Genomic DNA, 15,944 nt, shown 5'->3' with positions numbered 1-15,944 from the left:
GGCCCTTATGCTGGTCAGCTTCCGCTCTAGCATCAATTGCCTCTCTAGTTACGGAACATATTTTGAGCTGAGAAATGCATTGAAGCTTTTAGCTGTGGCATACCTTAATATAACACATGGGTCTAAGTTCTGGCATGTCCCATTCTGGTTATTTTGGAGTCTTCTGGCACTAAAGTGTTTCTACAGGATTCTGGCACGTCATGTAGCATCCAGGTCCTTGTGGAACGGCCGGAGTTCAGAACTTCTTCAGGAGTACATGGGTGCCAATGGTAATGAGAGCAGCTTTAACCCTGGAAGTTGCAACCCAGATACTATGGAAGGATACAAGTATTTTGTCTATGGAGAGTCGCAGCAAAGCAAAAAGAATGGGCATGGCCTAAGTGTTAAAGATTTGAGGTCACAAGTTACCTTGGACAAAATTTGGCAATGTGATGATAGCTTCCTGCCAAGCTCCATCAACATGAAGGGGAAGGATCTGAGCCTGGCCTTTGCGTTGTATCGGTTACTTCGGTGTAGGCTGGAAGGAGCAACGCTGCATGCAGCCACAGTTCACATGAACAGAAAGCTAGTCAGCAAGAGGATCCTCTCAGATAATGCTGGAAAAGAACTGTTCGATATCCTGGAGCTGGATGTTGAGTTCCTCCGGGACTCACTCCATACCAGTTATCCTATGGTCTTCTGCAGAGGGCTTCTGTCACTCTCCTTCACTCTTCTACTGTCTTTGGTGAAGGTAAGCATGGCTTCATGGCTTTATGCAAAGATCGGCAAGGTGTATTATCCGAAATCGGAACTAGATAAAGCTAGAGGCTCTCTGACTTATAGTTTTCGTTATGCGATGCACTCAGTAATATCAGGAACCGAGTTAAGGTATCACGGCGGGAGCCATGTACACGATATTGATGTTGGAGATGTTTGAGATGTCTAGGTATTTCATATCTAACTGGTCGAAACTAGTCGCTATATGCCACTTTGTGAATGCCAGAAACAAATGGCAGAAATATGTCGTTATGAATATATTATTCAGATTCCCTGCCAAAATTTTAGGACATAGGGAAGGGATTATAGTAACTGGCCAGTCTGTCTTACTGCAACCATTCAGCTCAAGGATGTCAGTGTGGAAAATGATCTCTTTTAATTTCAAAAGAAATCAAAACAAAAGTACAGTTCATCTAAAAGTAAAAAGAAATAGTAGTGTGGGCAAGAGTGAGAAGGCAGCAGTCATCCGAGCACTGCGCTCCATGGACCTTGAGGGCCATCCTCTGTCAAGAGACCTCCCATCGCCACGTGTCAGTGACAGAGCAGAGAGTTATTGGTTGGCATGCCTTGAAGAGTTACCAAGATGCTCCCGTGTTATTCTGGTCTGGCACATCGCAACAAGCCTCTGTGCGATCAATCTTGCCAATGATCGTAGGATCAACTTAACCAGCAAGTTTCAGAAGGCACATGATGTGGCCAATTTCTTGTCAGAGTATTGTATGTACCTGCTTATTGCAAAGCCCAAACTGCTCCCTGAAACCATTTTGATGTCTAAGAAGACCTGCCAAGATGCTGTTCAGTGTGCTCAGGAAATGCTTAAAGATTGTCACTCATATTGCGAACAAGAAGCTTATGAAAGAGGAGCAGAAAGCTCTTGTTCCAGGCACACATGATGATGATGTAAATCTGAGTGGAAACATATTGTAACAAGGCGCTTTACTGGCGAATGCACTCATCAAGAAGGAGGGCCAAGCATGTCTCTGGGAGATCCTAGCTGAGGTGTGGGGTCACTTGATTGTGCACATTGCTCCCAGTTCCAATGTAGAAGCTCACGCCAAGGATCTCAAGTCTGATACTGAGTTCATAACCCTCATTTGGGCTTTGTTTTGTCATTGTGGCATCGAGAAAAGCGAATTATGGCAGGAGAAGAAGGGTGCAAAGTCTGGGAACGACACTCCTGGACTGGTTAACCAGAGCAGTCCTGCTTCTGGCATGTCCTGAAACCTGAATTGCTGATGGCTAATGCTCTGCTCCCCTCATGTTTTCAGTTTTCAGTAAAGTGTGCATCTCATCATAACGTTCGAACATTTGTATTTGTTTCTGGAGATTGTAACATGTGTGGATGTTTTATGGATTGTGATTGTAACAGGGGAATGCCCTTGGTGCAATATTATGTGTTATGCTTTTTTTTTTAGAGAATCATATTATTGTCTGGATTGTGATCGTATTACTCGGAAATAAATTGGGGTACGTTCTGATTGTGGTCTGTTTGTTATCTCTTGTAGTTGATGTGCAGTCATGATTGTTCTCTGCGTGTCCTATCGGAGTTCTTGTGATATTGGGTAATCCACCCAGAACTTAACCCATTCCTGTTAATTTTCCTATAGAACTCAGATGCACTGGAAACCCTCCATTTTTCCTATGGAGTTTTTCCTGGATAGCCGCTTTGCTTTGCACACTGGCACATCATGCTTGATTTCACCTTCCAGAAGTAGTCTTTGAAACTTTAATTTAGAAACTGCATAGAGAAGAAAAGTTCAGTTTCAGTTTGGAGAAGCCACAATCGTGAGTGGTCTCAGTTTGGTGCAATCAAGCAACCTACAAAAATACTGGCAAAGACATCATGAAATGCATAATGCATATGCATGTGCAGATGTGCTTCTTCCAGGAAGAAGATCACATATTCTCTTCATCTTTTATTATCAGCAAGCAGTTAGCATGTACTATTATGTTAAAGGACTTGGATCCAAAGGCTATATTCAATGAGACTTCAGTCTTCAGATCATATGATTATACTACTATAAATGCCTTCAATCAGTCTAGTGTGAATTTGGTAGCGTGTACTTCAGAATATATATAGCTATAGCAGCAAGTTGATGGGGGACTATGAATTATGTAATGCCTATTGATGCAGACAACCACTCCAAATGCTGATCATCCAACTTGTTTAGCTTCAATATCATATCATATTAGTCAAAAGATTTTAAAAAAAGAGCGAGCAAGTTGATCATATCAGGACCAAAGTAATCACAAGTTTTTCCTCAAATGTGTTGCACCTTCCATCCACCACTTCACCAGCCTATTTTGTAGCTTACCGCTAAAACAAGGCTGCAGCATTGAGCCATTAACCAACTAATGTGTACAACTTGAAGAATGCCTCTACTACCTCCATCCTAATTCCTAAAATACATTTGTTTTTTTCTTTTCCGAACAAAAAACACTTTTAACATTAAAAAGACAAATTAACAGAAAAGAAGATGATCTACATGCCCCTCATCAAACGAGGGGTGATTGGAAACTAAGATAAAGAGAAATTTGAATGAAAACACGGGCGGCCGATCAGGGACAGTCTGATAGACAAGCAAAGTGAACAACATTCTGCGTGCAGTCTCAGTGAAAATCGAGGGCTATATGTTTCTCATATATTAGGGCATCTATAATCAGGGACACTCTATAGGTGCCCTCACTAACTGAGGGTACTCTCTGATAAACTCCCCCTACAATGGCGGAGCTAGAAATTTTGTGAAGCCCGGGCAAACCTAAGTAAAACGTACCGTTGCCACACATATTCAACGTACAGTTAAAATAACAAAAAAATTATTATAGAAGTGGACTGTTAGTATGCCTGGTCTCCTCTACTGATGCTTGAATGCTGCTTAATTCACATAACTATTTTTTCTGGCATAAAGTGCATGCACAAATAGACGATATCCACCGAACTTGTATGCATGCACCAGCAAGAATCAAGAACCCATCTTGCTAGAATCAAGCTCCTTCGTTGAAATACATTACTAGATGAGGTGATTAACTGACACTTTACCAAAAAAGCAGCAAATCAACACACATAAATCACTCGGATCTCAATGGATCACACGCTGAGCCTGGGCAACTGCCCGCTCTAGCCGGGCGGTGAATCCGCCACTGTCCCCCTACAATGGAGGATATCCCTAATGGCCCAACAAGTACCCCTAACCCAAAATGCCCGTGGAGGTATTTTACTATACTACCCCTCTCTTATATATCCTCCTCCTCTCTCTCTCATTTCCTCTCATTTACTCTATCTACCAAACCGACTTCTCTCGTCTCCATCGTACTCACCTCCTCCCCTCCGCTTCTCGTCTCTCCTCTCCTCGCCGTCGCCATAGCCGGACTCCGCGTGAGTTCTCCTCCCCGCCTCGCGCCAGGACTCAGCGAGCGTTCACGAGCGAGCCCGGTGTGCCTCGCCCCGTTCCCGTGCCGACTCCTCCCCAACGCCGACCCCGTCCTGCTGCCGTCGCTGGTCTCCCTGCCATGCCGCCGTCGATGACCTCCCTGCCTCGCCGCCGTTGCCGACCCTGCCTTCGTGGGCAGATCTGGCCCCACCACGACCAAATCGGGGAGGATACGGTGGCAGCACTGGCGGTGGCGGGCGCGGTGTCGACGGAGGAAGCCGAGGCGCAGGTGAGCAGCGCCTTTCGCCCTCTCGCTGCCGTGCCTCCTCTCCCTCGCCGCGTCGCTCTCCCGTCACCGGAGGAGGGCCGCCGCCGTGCCACGTCTCTCTCTCCCTCCGTCCCCAGGTCGTCGCCGAGGAGCTCGAGGAGAGGGGAGAGGGGTGGAAGAGGAAATCCTCGCTCGGGGGGGGGGGGGGGGGGGGGGGGCGTCGCCTCAAGCACCCGTACCCACACAACGGGTTCCTTCCACCGGCGCCTAGGCGAAAAGGAGCTGGGGGGGCGCGTCTCCCTCAGCTCTTGCAAGGGGACGATGCCGACGGAAAAGCGAACGGCCGTCGCTAGGGGCACGGCTGAAGCACCACATTGGTGATGGCCTTAAAACGTCACGTGACGATTTAGGAGCGTTTTTAGGTGTCCCATGTGGCTGTTTGAGAGCGTTTGTAGGAAGTTTAATGGACTTTTAGTATATAATAGATAATGCTTCTAATCATATACTTCCTCCGTTTCACAATGTAAGTCGTTATAGTATTTCCCACATTCATATTGATATTAATGAATCTAGACATATATATCTATCTAGATTTATTAACATAAATATCAATGTGGAAAATATTAGAATGACTTACATTGTGGAACGGAGGAAGTAGCTAGTTTGAATTTGAGACTACAAGAATAGGACAGCAGCAAGTTGATGGTAGGGGCAATGTAATGTCTATTAGTACAAGTTTGAATAGGAGACTACAAGAATAGGACAACAGCAAGTTGATGGTAGGTACAATGTAATATCTATTAGTACAAGAATAGGACAGCAGCAAGTTGATGGTAGGAGTGTAATGTCTATTACTAGCAGACAATGGCTCCAATATATCCAAACCATCTTGCTCGTTTATCACCACGTTTATATTAGCCAAAAGACCTAAACAATGATCAATTTGATCATTTGAGGAGTAAATTAATCACAAGTGTTTCCTGACAAAGTGTTAGACCTTCCATTCACACGGAAGGTAGCATTGACCAAATACTGTACAACCTGAAGAATGCCAATTTCCATGCCATCTACCATTGTAGACCAAACTACAGAACAAAAGGAAAAGGCATGCTTCGTCGTCCTCCTCTCCGGTCAACCCTGGCTGTTTATCACGGCCAATCTGCCGCCGGAGTGCTATATAACCGGCAACCGGTGCGGCTGCAGCATCAGCAGACATTCCTCAGCTCACAATCTGTCACAGTGAATTCACACCATACTGGCTGTCTCACTAGCTAAGACCCCGGAGAAGTGTGATAAGTCATCGCTAGTTTAAACAATCAATAGGCCAGGCCTCTCAATTTCCATATGTCAGTGCTGTCAGCCAGCTGAAGGACTGAATACCTTAGCTAGAGTTCTCTACATCTGCTCATGCTGTGGACATCGTCCATGAGTGGCTACTGAATCCTGGATATTGGTAAGAAATTGTATTTCAGTATTTGCATTGCATTATTAGATCACACTCGCCGTTTTATTTTTCTTGCAATTACAAGCAATGAAGCAATAGATTGCAAGGAGTATAACATACTCAGCTTTCACAAACAGAGCTGCTGCTGTAGCAGGCTCCTGTAAAGGAATATTTTCAAACAAGGTCTGCAATAAAATATTTTCTGGTTTTAAAGTATGTTCATGGAAAGCCTCAGTTTGTTTGTGCTCTATTTCATTAATCAATATTGTGTTCACTACTATCAAATACAGATCAGTTGTTAGCACCACCACCCTTCCCGTCCCATATGGGCAGCCTGTGAAGCCATGCTTTCTTGAAGCATGTAAATCTTGTTGCAATGATCCAGTATAGCATTATCAGCATAACCTTTCAATACATTTAATTTGCCATATGTTCTGGTAACCATTTCTAAAGTTACTTTTTGTAAATTTAACTTGACCAGGGCCTGGGGTTATTTTTGGCTACATACTTTTCTGTGGGAAGACTAAAAATGAGTCCTGGTGAATTTATTGCAAATTTTCTCATCAAATGGAATCAGGAGAACTACATCTTGCTTCGAATCCGAGTCATAGTCGCATTCCTCATATCGCTCTACGCATTGATGATGCTCTTCTCGGGCATTTTCCTCTTCGCTATGAAAAGATCCATGTTGAGCTTCCTAGATGCTGTGACTGACGCCATCCTGGTGTATGTTATGGGGGTCATGCAAGCCGCACCTTTCAAGAACCAGCTGTTCCCAGTCTGGGCCCTTATGCTGGTCAGCTTCCGCTCTAGCATCAATTGCCTCTCTAGTTATGGAACGTTTTTTGAGCTGAGAAATTCGTTGAAGCTTTTAGCTGTGGCATACCTTAATATAACACATGGGTCCAAGTTGTGGCATGTCCCATTCTGGTTATTTTGGAGTCTTCTGGCACTAAATTGTTGTTACAGGATTCTGGCACGTCATGTAGCATCCAAATCCTTGTGGAATGGCCGGAGTTCAGAACTTCTTCAGGAGTACATGGGTGCCAATGGTAATGAGAGCAACTTTAACCCTGAAAGATGCAACCCGGAGACCATGGAAGGATACAAGTACTTTGTCTATGGAGAGTCACAGAAGAGCAGAATGAATGGACACAGCCTAAGTGTTAAAGACTTGAGGACACCAATTACCTTGGACAAGATTTGGCAATGTGAATGTGATGATGACATGCTGCTAAGCTCCATCAAAAGGCAGGGGAAGGACCTGAGCCTGTCCTTTGCATTGTCTCGGTTGCTCCGGTGTAGGCTGGAAGGAGCAAAACTGCATGCAGACACTGTTTCCATGACCCGAAAGCTGATCAGCAAGAGGATCCTCGCAGAAGATCCTGAAAATGAACAGCTCGGTATCCGTATCTTGGAGCTGGATGTTGAGTTTCTCCGGGACTCCCTCCACACTAGTTACCCTATGGTCTTCTGCAGCGGGTTTCTCTCACTCTCCTTCACTATCCTGGCATGTTTGGTTAAGTTTCTCGTGGTTCTATGGCTTTACAAGGACATCAGTAAGGTGTATTCACTGGATCTGGATCCGCTGTCTTTTTACAAAGACTTTAATAAGCGGGGGCTGCGCTTATATATTGATGAAACGAGAATCACCACATATTCCTTGACCAGCGTGATAATCTTGGAGACGTGGGAGGTACTCACTTACTTCGAATCAAACTGGACACGATTACTAGCCATGTGCAAGTTTGTGAATTGCAGAAACAGATGCCTGAAATTTGTCCTGAATATGCTATTTAGATTCCATTACATGCTTAACTTGGTGAAAAGATTTGATATTTCGTGTCTGCAACAGTGTCCCACCATGTTCATGCGATCATTTGGATTCTGCTCAACCATGTTTAAGTGGGAAATGACTCCTTTTATTAAAGGAAGGAATCCAAATGAAAGTGTAAAGGCAAGAGTCATTCAAGCACTCCGCTCCATGGACCTCGAGGGCCATCCTCTGTCAAAAGACCTCCCCTCGCCGCGTCTCAGTGTGAGAGCTGAGCGTTATTGGTTGGCATCCGTTGCAGATGTACCAAGATGCTCCCGTGTTATTCTGGTCTGGCACATTGCAACATGCCTATGCGAGATCAAGTTTGCCAATGACAGTTTTACTGGTTGCTGCTTAAAATGGATGTCGATGTTACCATCAACTGAGGTGGATGAGACCGATGATGAGCTCGACAAGTCATACGCGGTGACATATTACTTGTCACGTTACTGTATGCACCTGCTGGTCTCAAAGCGCAAACTGCTACCCGAAGACATTTTGGTGTCCAAGAAGACCCTCCAAGACACTGTTCAGTGTGCTCGTGAGATGCTGAAAGGCTGCAACTCGTTTCAGAGCGTGTACGACAAGCTTATGGAAGAACCGCAGAAAGCTCTTGTTCCAGACGCTCATGACATGAATCTGAGTGGAAACATATTGCAACAAGGTGCTATAATGGCCAATGCACTCATCGTCAACGAGGAGGATGAGGCATGTCGCTGGGAGATCCTAGCTGAGGTGTGGGCTCACTTGATTGTGCACATTGCTCCCAGTTCCAGAATAGAAGCTCATGCCGAGAACCTCAAGTCTGGTAGCGAGTTCATAACCGTCATCTGGGCTTTGTTTTCCCACTGTGGCATCGAGAAGAGCGAATTATGGCAGTAGCAGAAAAAGGGTGCAGAGTCTGGGAACAGCACTTTTCTGGATTGGCTAACCAGAGCAGTGATGTAGCAGATACCCATGTTCAGGAGGCTGGTCCTGATTCTGGCATGTCCTGAAACCTGAATTGCTGATGGCTGATGCTCTTCTCCCCTCGTGTTTTCAGTTTTCAATAATGGGTGTGTTTCACGCCAAAATTAGAAGTTTGGTTGAAATTGGAAAGATGTGACGGAAAAGTTGAAAGTTTGTGTGTGTAGGAAAGTTTTGATGTAATGGAAAAATTGAAAGTTTGAAGAAAAAGTTTGGAACTAAACTCGGCCAAAATCTGCATCTCATCAAACCGATTCCTATTGGCTGTAGCTCTTTTTGAGTAAAGGCTGGGATGTTATATTCCATTATCTTAAAAAAAATCAAACCAAGATCATGTTCTTCTTCCAGGAAGAAGACCACATCATAAAATGATAAAATACTGGCAAAGACATCATGAAATGCATTATGCATGTGAAGATGTGCTTCCAGGAAAAAGACCACATTAGCTCTTTCCTCTTCATCTTTTATTATCGAGATAATCCATTAAATACTATCGACAAGTGTCTAAGTCCCAGAAATACCATCGATAAGTGTGAGTTCCAAGAAATGCCATCGTACAAACGATTTTATCCTAAAAATACTATCGCCGTTAGGGTTCCGTCCATTCCGTGCCGTTAAATACACTGTTCATTCTATATAACTTAACAGCGCGGAATGGACGGAACCCTAACGGTGATGGTATTTTTGGGACAAAATCATTTGTACGATGCCATTTTTTGGAACTCACACTTGTCGATAGCATTTCTAGGAATTAGACGCTTGCCAATGGCATTTTATGGATTATCTCTCTATTATCAGCAAGCAGTTAGCATGTACTATTATGTTAAAGGACTTGGATTCAAAGGCTATATTCAATGACTCTTCAGCCTTCAGATCATATGATTATACTATTATAAATGCCTTCAATCAGTCTAGTGTGAATTTGGTAGCGTGTACTTCAGAATATATATAGCTATTGCAGCAAGTTGATGGGGGACTATGAATTATGTAATGCCTGTTGATGTCAGACCACTCCAAATGCTGATCATCCAACTTGTTTAGCTTCAACATCATATCATATTAGTCAAAAGATTAAAAAAAATAGCAAGTTGATCATATCAGGACCAAAGAATCACAAGTTTTTTCCTCAAATGTGTTGCACCTTCCATCCAACACTCCACCAGCCTATTTTGTAGCTTACTGCTAAAACAAGGCCGCAGCATTGAGCCATTAACCAACTACTGTGTACAACCTGAAGAATGCCTCTACTACCTCCCATCCTAATTCCTAAAATACATTTGTTTTTTCTTTTCCGAACAAAAACACTTTTAACATTTAAAAGACAAATTAACAGAAAAGAAAATGATCTACATTCCCCTCATCAAACGAGGGGTGATTGGCAACAAGATAAAGAGAAATTTGAATGAACACGGGCGGCCGATCAGTGACAGTCTGACAGACAATTCAGAGTGAACAACATTCTGCGTGCGTGCAGTTGTAGCAGCTCAGGTAAAAGAGAGTGCGGTTGGGTCCCCAACTCCCCATCCACCGTCCGATCAATCTTGCATGGCACAGATCGTGTCCACAAAAATAAAGTAGTATTTTTTTTCTCGAACGCGCAGTAGGGTTGTACATCAATATATTGGAAAAAAAGAATATTTGTTAGACAACGCAATTTGCTAGACCGACTTATGCAGCGGGAAGGGGCAGAGCCCACTACTCTCCCAATAAAACCCCAAAATTAGTAATGCCAGCTAACGACCATAAATGGCTCTCTGAAAGGATAGACTGTAGGACCTCCGAGACCGAAGATAACGCAGAGTCTAGAGTCAAAAACCTTGGAGTTCCGTTCCTTCCACAATTGCCATGAGACCAGGAGAATCAGAGAATTGAAGCCGGCATGGTGATGCTCAGACCAAGTATGTCCTAGACGATGGCCACCAATCTTAGAGGCAACTACAACGGGGAGGAGAAAATAAAGTAGTACTATCCAAGTGAAAATTTTGATAACAAGCCCTTGAGTTGCTTATATTTACAGAAACAAAGGACCAAAGTGAAAATATTCACCGCCGCCGTTGTTCTGGCTGTGGGTGTGCCTCCGGCCTCCCCGGAGGAGGAGATGGGCCGTCGGGCGGCGGAGGAGCGTCGGCGGCGGAGAACCATGGCGTCGCGGCTGCCCCGTCCCTGAGATCACCGGTACGCCTCCTGCCCTGACCCACAATTTTACTCTCTTGTCGTGGGGGTGCATTAACATGTCATGTCTCTTGCACGCTGTATGTTCGACGGAAGTCCTGAACCAAAAACTTCTTTGCTTGTGTTATGTGGCACTAGTTGCTGAGCAGGTGAGGTGAGCTTCATGCCCTCAGAGTTCAAATGCTGTCCATGTGTGCCCACTGGTCCCGGAGGAGGAGGAGATTAGCCGCCGAGCAGCGGCGGCGGAGACGCATGGAGTCGCGGCTACCCGTCCCTGAGAATGAGATCACTGGTGCGGCTTCTACCCTGATCCTCCATTTTACTCTTTTGTCTTGGGGGTCGTATCTGTGTGTCATGTCTCTTGCACGTTGTATGTTCGACGGAAATCCTGAACCAAGAACTTCTCGATTGCTTGTGTCCAGTCTGTGTAGATATAGTTTGGTTCGCAATTGAGCTTCACACCCACCGAGTCCAGATGCTTTCCATTTGTGCCCAATGGTCAGCATGTAGTGGCGCAGTTGGTGAGCCTGATAAGAACTAATACACTTCAAGAGTATTTCATAGGATAACTAACTAAAGGAAAGACAAATCAGTTCCATGTAGCAGCAAAGCTTGTCCTTGTCCTGCACCGAGCATATTCTGCCCTTTGACAGTTGGTTAATCAAATGCTATGTTTTCTGTGGTCTATTTGTAAAACAAGTTTTTGAGAAGGGCTAGAAATGTAAAAACTTCAGTTGAAAAGTTTTAGTCTTATAAAACTAAAAACGTAAACTTCAATGCTACTACTGGACCGATTTCATTTCTCAAGAGCCATTTTCATGAAACTGCACCTTGATTGTTTAGATGTTAAGGACAATTTGCAAGCGGTAGGTTGGCGTGTTGACTCTGAGTTAGTCAGGACAACAAAACCAACAAGGCAACAAGACATTCCCTGTTCAGTTGTTCCTTTAATCCCATCATCTACTTCGCTCTATCAATCCGAGGCTGCAAACAAGAAGCTAGCTGTATCTTTTCTCTGAAATCTGATGGAGAAGGCGGCGGCAGCGATGGTGGTAGCGGCAGCGGCGACGGCGGTGGCGGTTGCGCATACCCTTGTATTTTGGCTCAACCGCAACTCACAGGTTGCTTTCCTAAGTCCCTACCTCCTCAAGAGTCAAGACCTTGTAAAAGTTCAAACCGTGATACAAATTAGGAATGCTTAGCTATGATTAATCGCAGGCTGAAAGGATTCTTTCACTGGAGGCAGACCTCAACCGGCAATCTGAGAATACAGTAAGCTCTTACGGACAAATTATCACTACTTTTATATTTTTATTACAGTTCATCTAGTTAACGTATCTTCCGGTTCATCAAAGCAACTCTATTATGGGTTTTTAGCTTCAAATAGTTGTTTTTGACAAGTTAGTGTGCGTGAAACTAATGCAAATGTTACCCCTCCTCTGTTGAACGCCTGATAATTTTACCAAGATATTTACATGTTACTTTGTCAAAAAGAAAAATTGCAGATTCAAACTAGTAAAAACTCATGATAAGGTCTTCTATTTATTGCAGCTCAAAGAAAAAGAAGAGCATGAGAAAACGAGAACTGAGCTTGAAGTAAAGGAGAAGCAACTTGAAGAAGAGAGACAAAACCACACATTGACTGTCCAAAGACATGGTGAAGAACTCGAAAGGCAGAGCAGAGAATTGGAAAGACAGCGCGAAGAACTAGAAAGACAGGGCAGAGAACTCAAAATGAAGGACGGAAAACTCAATAGGATGAAAACCTTGACAATAGTTTATGAGAAATTCCGTCAATGGATTGAGGGTGAAGCTTCAAACTCCAGTAGTGGCTTCACTGAGTTCAGTCACTCAGAGGTAGACGATTCAATCCCAAAGGACCAAAAATATCATCTCGGGAAAGGCAGTTATGGCATCGTTTACAAGGCAGAACCTCGGGGCAAGACTGTTGCTATGAAGATTCTTGATAAGAGTAGCTGGCAAGGAGAGCGGGAGTTCAAGCAAGAGGTGAGTAGCCCCAGAAAAGGTCAAATACTTTGTGAGTTAGTATTCTATCATTACTACTTTGTGAACTGGAAGTGGGAGGGAGTATAGGAGAAAGGGCAGACAGAGATTATTGGGACTTCTTTGACTCATCAATTTATTCTTGCTTCATGGTAATAGCACTAACCTCATTGTACAGAGGATTCTACCAAATACGGGTAAGATCAATCTAAACAATAAGATGTCAAACACCTAACCCTTATCCTAGAAAACTAATCAAACTATTTAGGAAATAGGTGACATTCAGAAAAGGGTATCCTTAGAGTTGAGCCTGCTGCTGCAGTACCAGCGTATACTGCTTTTGTGAGGTACTTATGCACAGTCTACTTTAATAACTGAAATGAATCACTTCCAATTGAGGTAGACCATAGACACTGTCTCCAATAGCTCAAAAAAGACGGGTCCAACAGTTTAGATTGCAGAGTTCACCTTTTTCTCCCTGGCTTCACCCTTCCAAGCAAAGATTCTAGCACCATTTAACTTCTTGCATTACCTTTTAACAAACCTAATATTTATCCAACGAATAAATCTAACATGCATTATTATTCTTAACAACAAAAATTCTGGAAATGCAGGTGGGGATACTCAAAAGGATCAGACACCCAAACCTGGTCATTCTCCTGGGAGCATGCAGTGAGAAATTTGCACTCATGTATGAGTTTTTACCTTCTGGCACCCTTGAAGATTGCCTCAGTAAAGAAGAACGCAAGGAATCATTCTCATGGGAAGAGAGTCAGAGTGGCAACCAGCATATGCTCTGCTCTTGTATTCCTCCACAATACCAAGCCTAATCCAATAGCTCACGGTGATCTTAAACCAAGCAACATCCTCTTCGATGCAGAAAATGTATGCAAGCTCAGTGATTTTGGAATTTCCCGTCTGTTACAGCACAGCACTGACACAGTAATACCTAACCATATTACAGAAGTGCCAAAGGGTAGCGGCCCCTATATGGATCCTGAATTCATGAGTACAGGCAAACTGACTCCTCAGTCAGATGTATTCGCTTTGGGTATCATATTGCTGCAGCTAGTCACAGGCCAAAGTGCAACCGGCCTAAGAAAGCATATGGTTGATAAATTGGAAAGGCAAAATTTGGGGAAAATGGACACACGCAGGCAAAAGATGATCCTTGAGAAACTTCAAATCTTGGATGATAAATTGAAGTTGGACGACAAGTTTATACAGGATTCTATAAGGATGCTGTCCCTGGGCCTAAGATGCAGCTATAACGAAAGGAAACGGCGTCCAAACTTGGAAGCTGAAGTTTGGCCTGAGATTGAGTCAATGAATAAATCAGAATGCCTCTAGCGGTAAGATGAAGTTGATTGACTGGTGTCCATTGAAACAAGTAATTGCTAAGAAGCATAGCAGATAAATCAGTTCTTTTGGTTGCAAATTTATATATTCTAAATGTGTGCTGGAACTAACTCTGTACTCGATAAAATCTCCCTATATGTTAGCTGAGGTTCATTAATTATATGCAGCTATGCAGATGAAACCTCAAGCCTGGACTGTTTATTTTGTTTATGCTTAATCCGCCGGAGTCTGATTGTCCCTATATGTTTTCTGTAGTCGACTTACTTTTGTCCCAACTGTTGATTGGATTATTTGTTTATCTTTTTTGTTGTTGATTTTCCTGTTTAAAAATTTATTTTCATATGATATTGCTTGTCAAAACTTCATATTTGATCAATATAGAAATTTGTTATTGAATTCCAGTTCATGCCATGCAAACACCACATTTTGCAGAGCGCATGGAACCACCTTGATCTGTACTACCAACTATTTCAAGAATTTCAATAATTATATGCACCGTTGATCTTCTAGCTCTAGTAAGCACCGAGTGATACAATAATCATCAAGGAACATAATACAATCTCAAATGAGTAAAATGGATATCACCTCCACCATTGAGGTTTGCTGAGGTTCATTTGATGTCGCGATTCCGGTATTTGCAAAGTATGGAGATCGTTGGTACTAGGATATATGCGAGACTGAGGTAAAAGAGACAGAGACGAGGATTTTTATATAGATTGGCCGAAGCCGGTGTTGCTCTTTATTCATCATAATGACACCAGTACAATATTTGGGGTAGCTTATCTAAGTGTTCGACATGGCGGTCTGAAGGTCTGACTCGTAGTCGACAACAGGGTAGCCTTCCTCTTCGAATCCGCATCCGGCGAGATCAGAGACAGCGCTATATCTCTCCTGACGGTATCCGTAGGCACCGTAGGGGACTAGCCATGCCTATCTTTGAAGTCGATATCCGGCGTCTTGTCTTGGCGAATGTTGGCTTGTATGTTGTGGCTTCTGTTGTTCCGTGTATGTTGATTGTGTCCCCTCTCCTCCTAGGGGGTCTTGTATTTATACCCATATGTGTCCCTTTGTCCAAGTAGAACTAGGGATAAGGAAACCAATATGGATATAATCCGAATAGTCCTTGTCGTTTCCATGTAGAACTCTGGTTGTCTTTCCTTATCCGGAACTTCATCTATATCCGAGGTCAGTGTCCCTATAAGACATGGTATGTGGTGGGTCCTACCGAGATTTAATCAACTACTATTAGGTATGTGGTATCTATAACTCTGACACATTATATGCAACTATGCAGATGCTTAATCTAGCAAAATAAACAAATTTTGGCACAATCTATTACTAAGAATCTGGACATGCATGCCTCCTGTCCAATTCGTACCTATCCAGAATTCCAGATTCATAGCAGATATGTGATGTCCCATACTTTTTTTTATTATAGGTTTGTTTATTTCCAAACTATTTTCTGTAGTAAAGGTTTGTTTATTTGAGACAGAGGAAAGACTACCTCCATCCCAAAATAAGTTTATTTTTGGATTTCTATATCCAACGTTTGACCGTTCATATTATTTGAAAAAAAATAAAACAATCAGTCGCACACAAAGCGCTATTCATGTTTTATCATCTAATAATAATAATAATAATAATCATATTTTTTTAAAAAATAAAACAAAGAGTCAAACTCAAACATTGTATCAAAAATTGAAAAATAAACTTTTTATGGGACGAAGGTAGTAGGTAATAAGACAAGTTTTGATTTCTGGGCCCAGAGCCATCTTTTTCTATCTGGGC

General features: G+C 43.1%; 3 protein-coding genes across 5 annotated transcripts; all 3 read left to right on the top strand.

Annotated features, from left to right (window-relative positions):
- The first annotated feature begins 256 nt into the window (after positions 1–256).
- On the top strand, positions 257–2,201 carry LOC9266558 (uncharacterized). Its single transcript, XM_026021704.2, is given in 3 exon segments — positions 257–764; positions 868–1,591; positions 1,593–2,201. Coding segments are annotated over 3 exon segments (1,617 nt in total). The 3' UTR covers positions 1,978–2,201.
- Positions 2,202–4,026: 1,825 nt separating this feature from the next.
- LOC9270662 (uncharacterized) lies at positions 4,027–8,844 on the top strand. Its single transcript, XM_015761417.3, has 2 exons — positions 4,027–5,848; positions 6,321–8,844. The coding sequence occupies exon 2, from the start codon at positions 6,369–6,371 to the stop codon at positions 8,535–8,537; it is 2,169 nt and encodes a 722-aa protein (XP_015616903.1). The 5' UTR covers positions 4,027–5,848; positions 6,321–6,368; the 3' UTR covers positions 8,538–8,844.
- Positions 8,845–10,636: 1,792 nt separating this feature from the next.
- On the top strand, positions 10,637–14,397 carry LOC9269179 (U-box domain-containing protein 70-like). 3 transcript variants are annotated; one of them, XR_003239185.2, is made up of 6 exons: positions 10,637–10,796; positions 10,932–11,085; positions 11,637–11,914; positions 11,996–12,065; positions 12,345–12,800; positions 13,412–14,397. XR_003239185.2 is itself a non-coding variant. In XM_015760091.3 (6 exons), the coding sequence occupies exons 3-6, from the start codon at positions 11,819–11,821 to the stop codon at positions 13,625–13,627; spliced, it is 822 nt and encodes a 273-aa protein (XP_015615577.1). In that variant the 5' UTR covers positions 10,637–10,796; positions 10,932–11,085; positions 11,637–11,818; the 3' UTR covers positions 13,628–14,397. The 3 variants fall into 3 exon arrangements, 1 of the variants encoding a protein (XP_015615577.1); XM_015760091.3 differs by having other exon boundaries at positions 12,012–12,065; XR_010737312.1 differs by lacking the exons at positions 11,637–11,914; positions 11,996–12,065.
- The last annotated feature ends 1,547 nt before the right edge of the window (positions 14,398–15,944 follow it).

This window comes from Oryza sativa, chromosome 11 (assembly GCF_034140825.1).
Source record: "Oryza sativa Japonica Group chromosome 11, ASM3414082v1".
Taxonomy (NCBI): domain Eukaryota; kingdom Viridiplantae; phylum Streptophyta; class Magnoliopsida; order Poales; family Poaceae; genus Oryza; species Oryza sativa.
This window is presented reverse-complemented; position numbering and strand designations above follow the sequence as displayed.

Bases quoted from the DNA above. Each gene is read 5' to 3' on its own strand.
- LOC9270662 (XM_015761417.3), top strand. From the start codon at position 6,369: ATGAGTCCTGGTGAATTTATTGCAAATTTTCTCATCAAATGGAATCAG.
- LOC9269179 (XM_015760091.3), top strand. From the start codon at position 11,819: ATGGAGAAGGCGGCGGCAGCGATGGTGGTAGCGGCAGCGGCGACGGCG. The intron at 11,915-12,011 runs GTTGCTTTCCTA...GATTAATCGCAG, and splicing joins GGCTCAACCGCAACTCACAG to GCTGAAAGGATTCTTTCACT. The intron at 12,801-13,411 runs GTGAGTAGCCCC...CTGGAAATGCAG, and splicing joins AGCGGGAGTTCAAGCAAGAG to GTGGGGATACTCAAAAGGAT.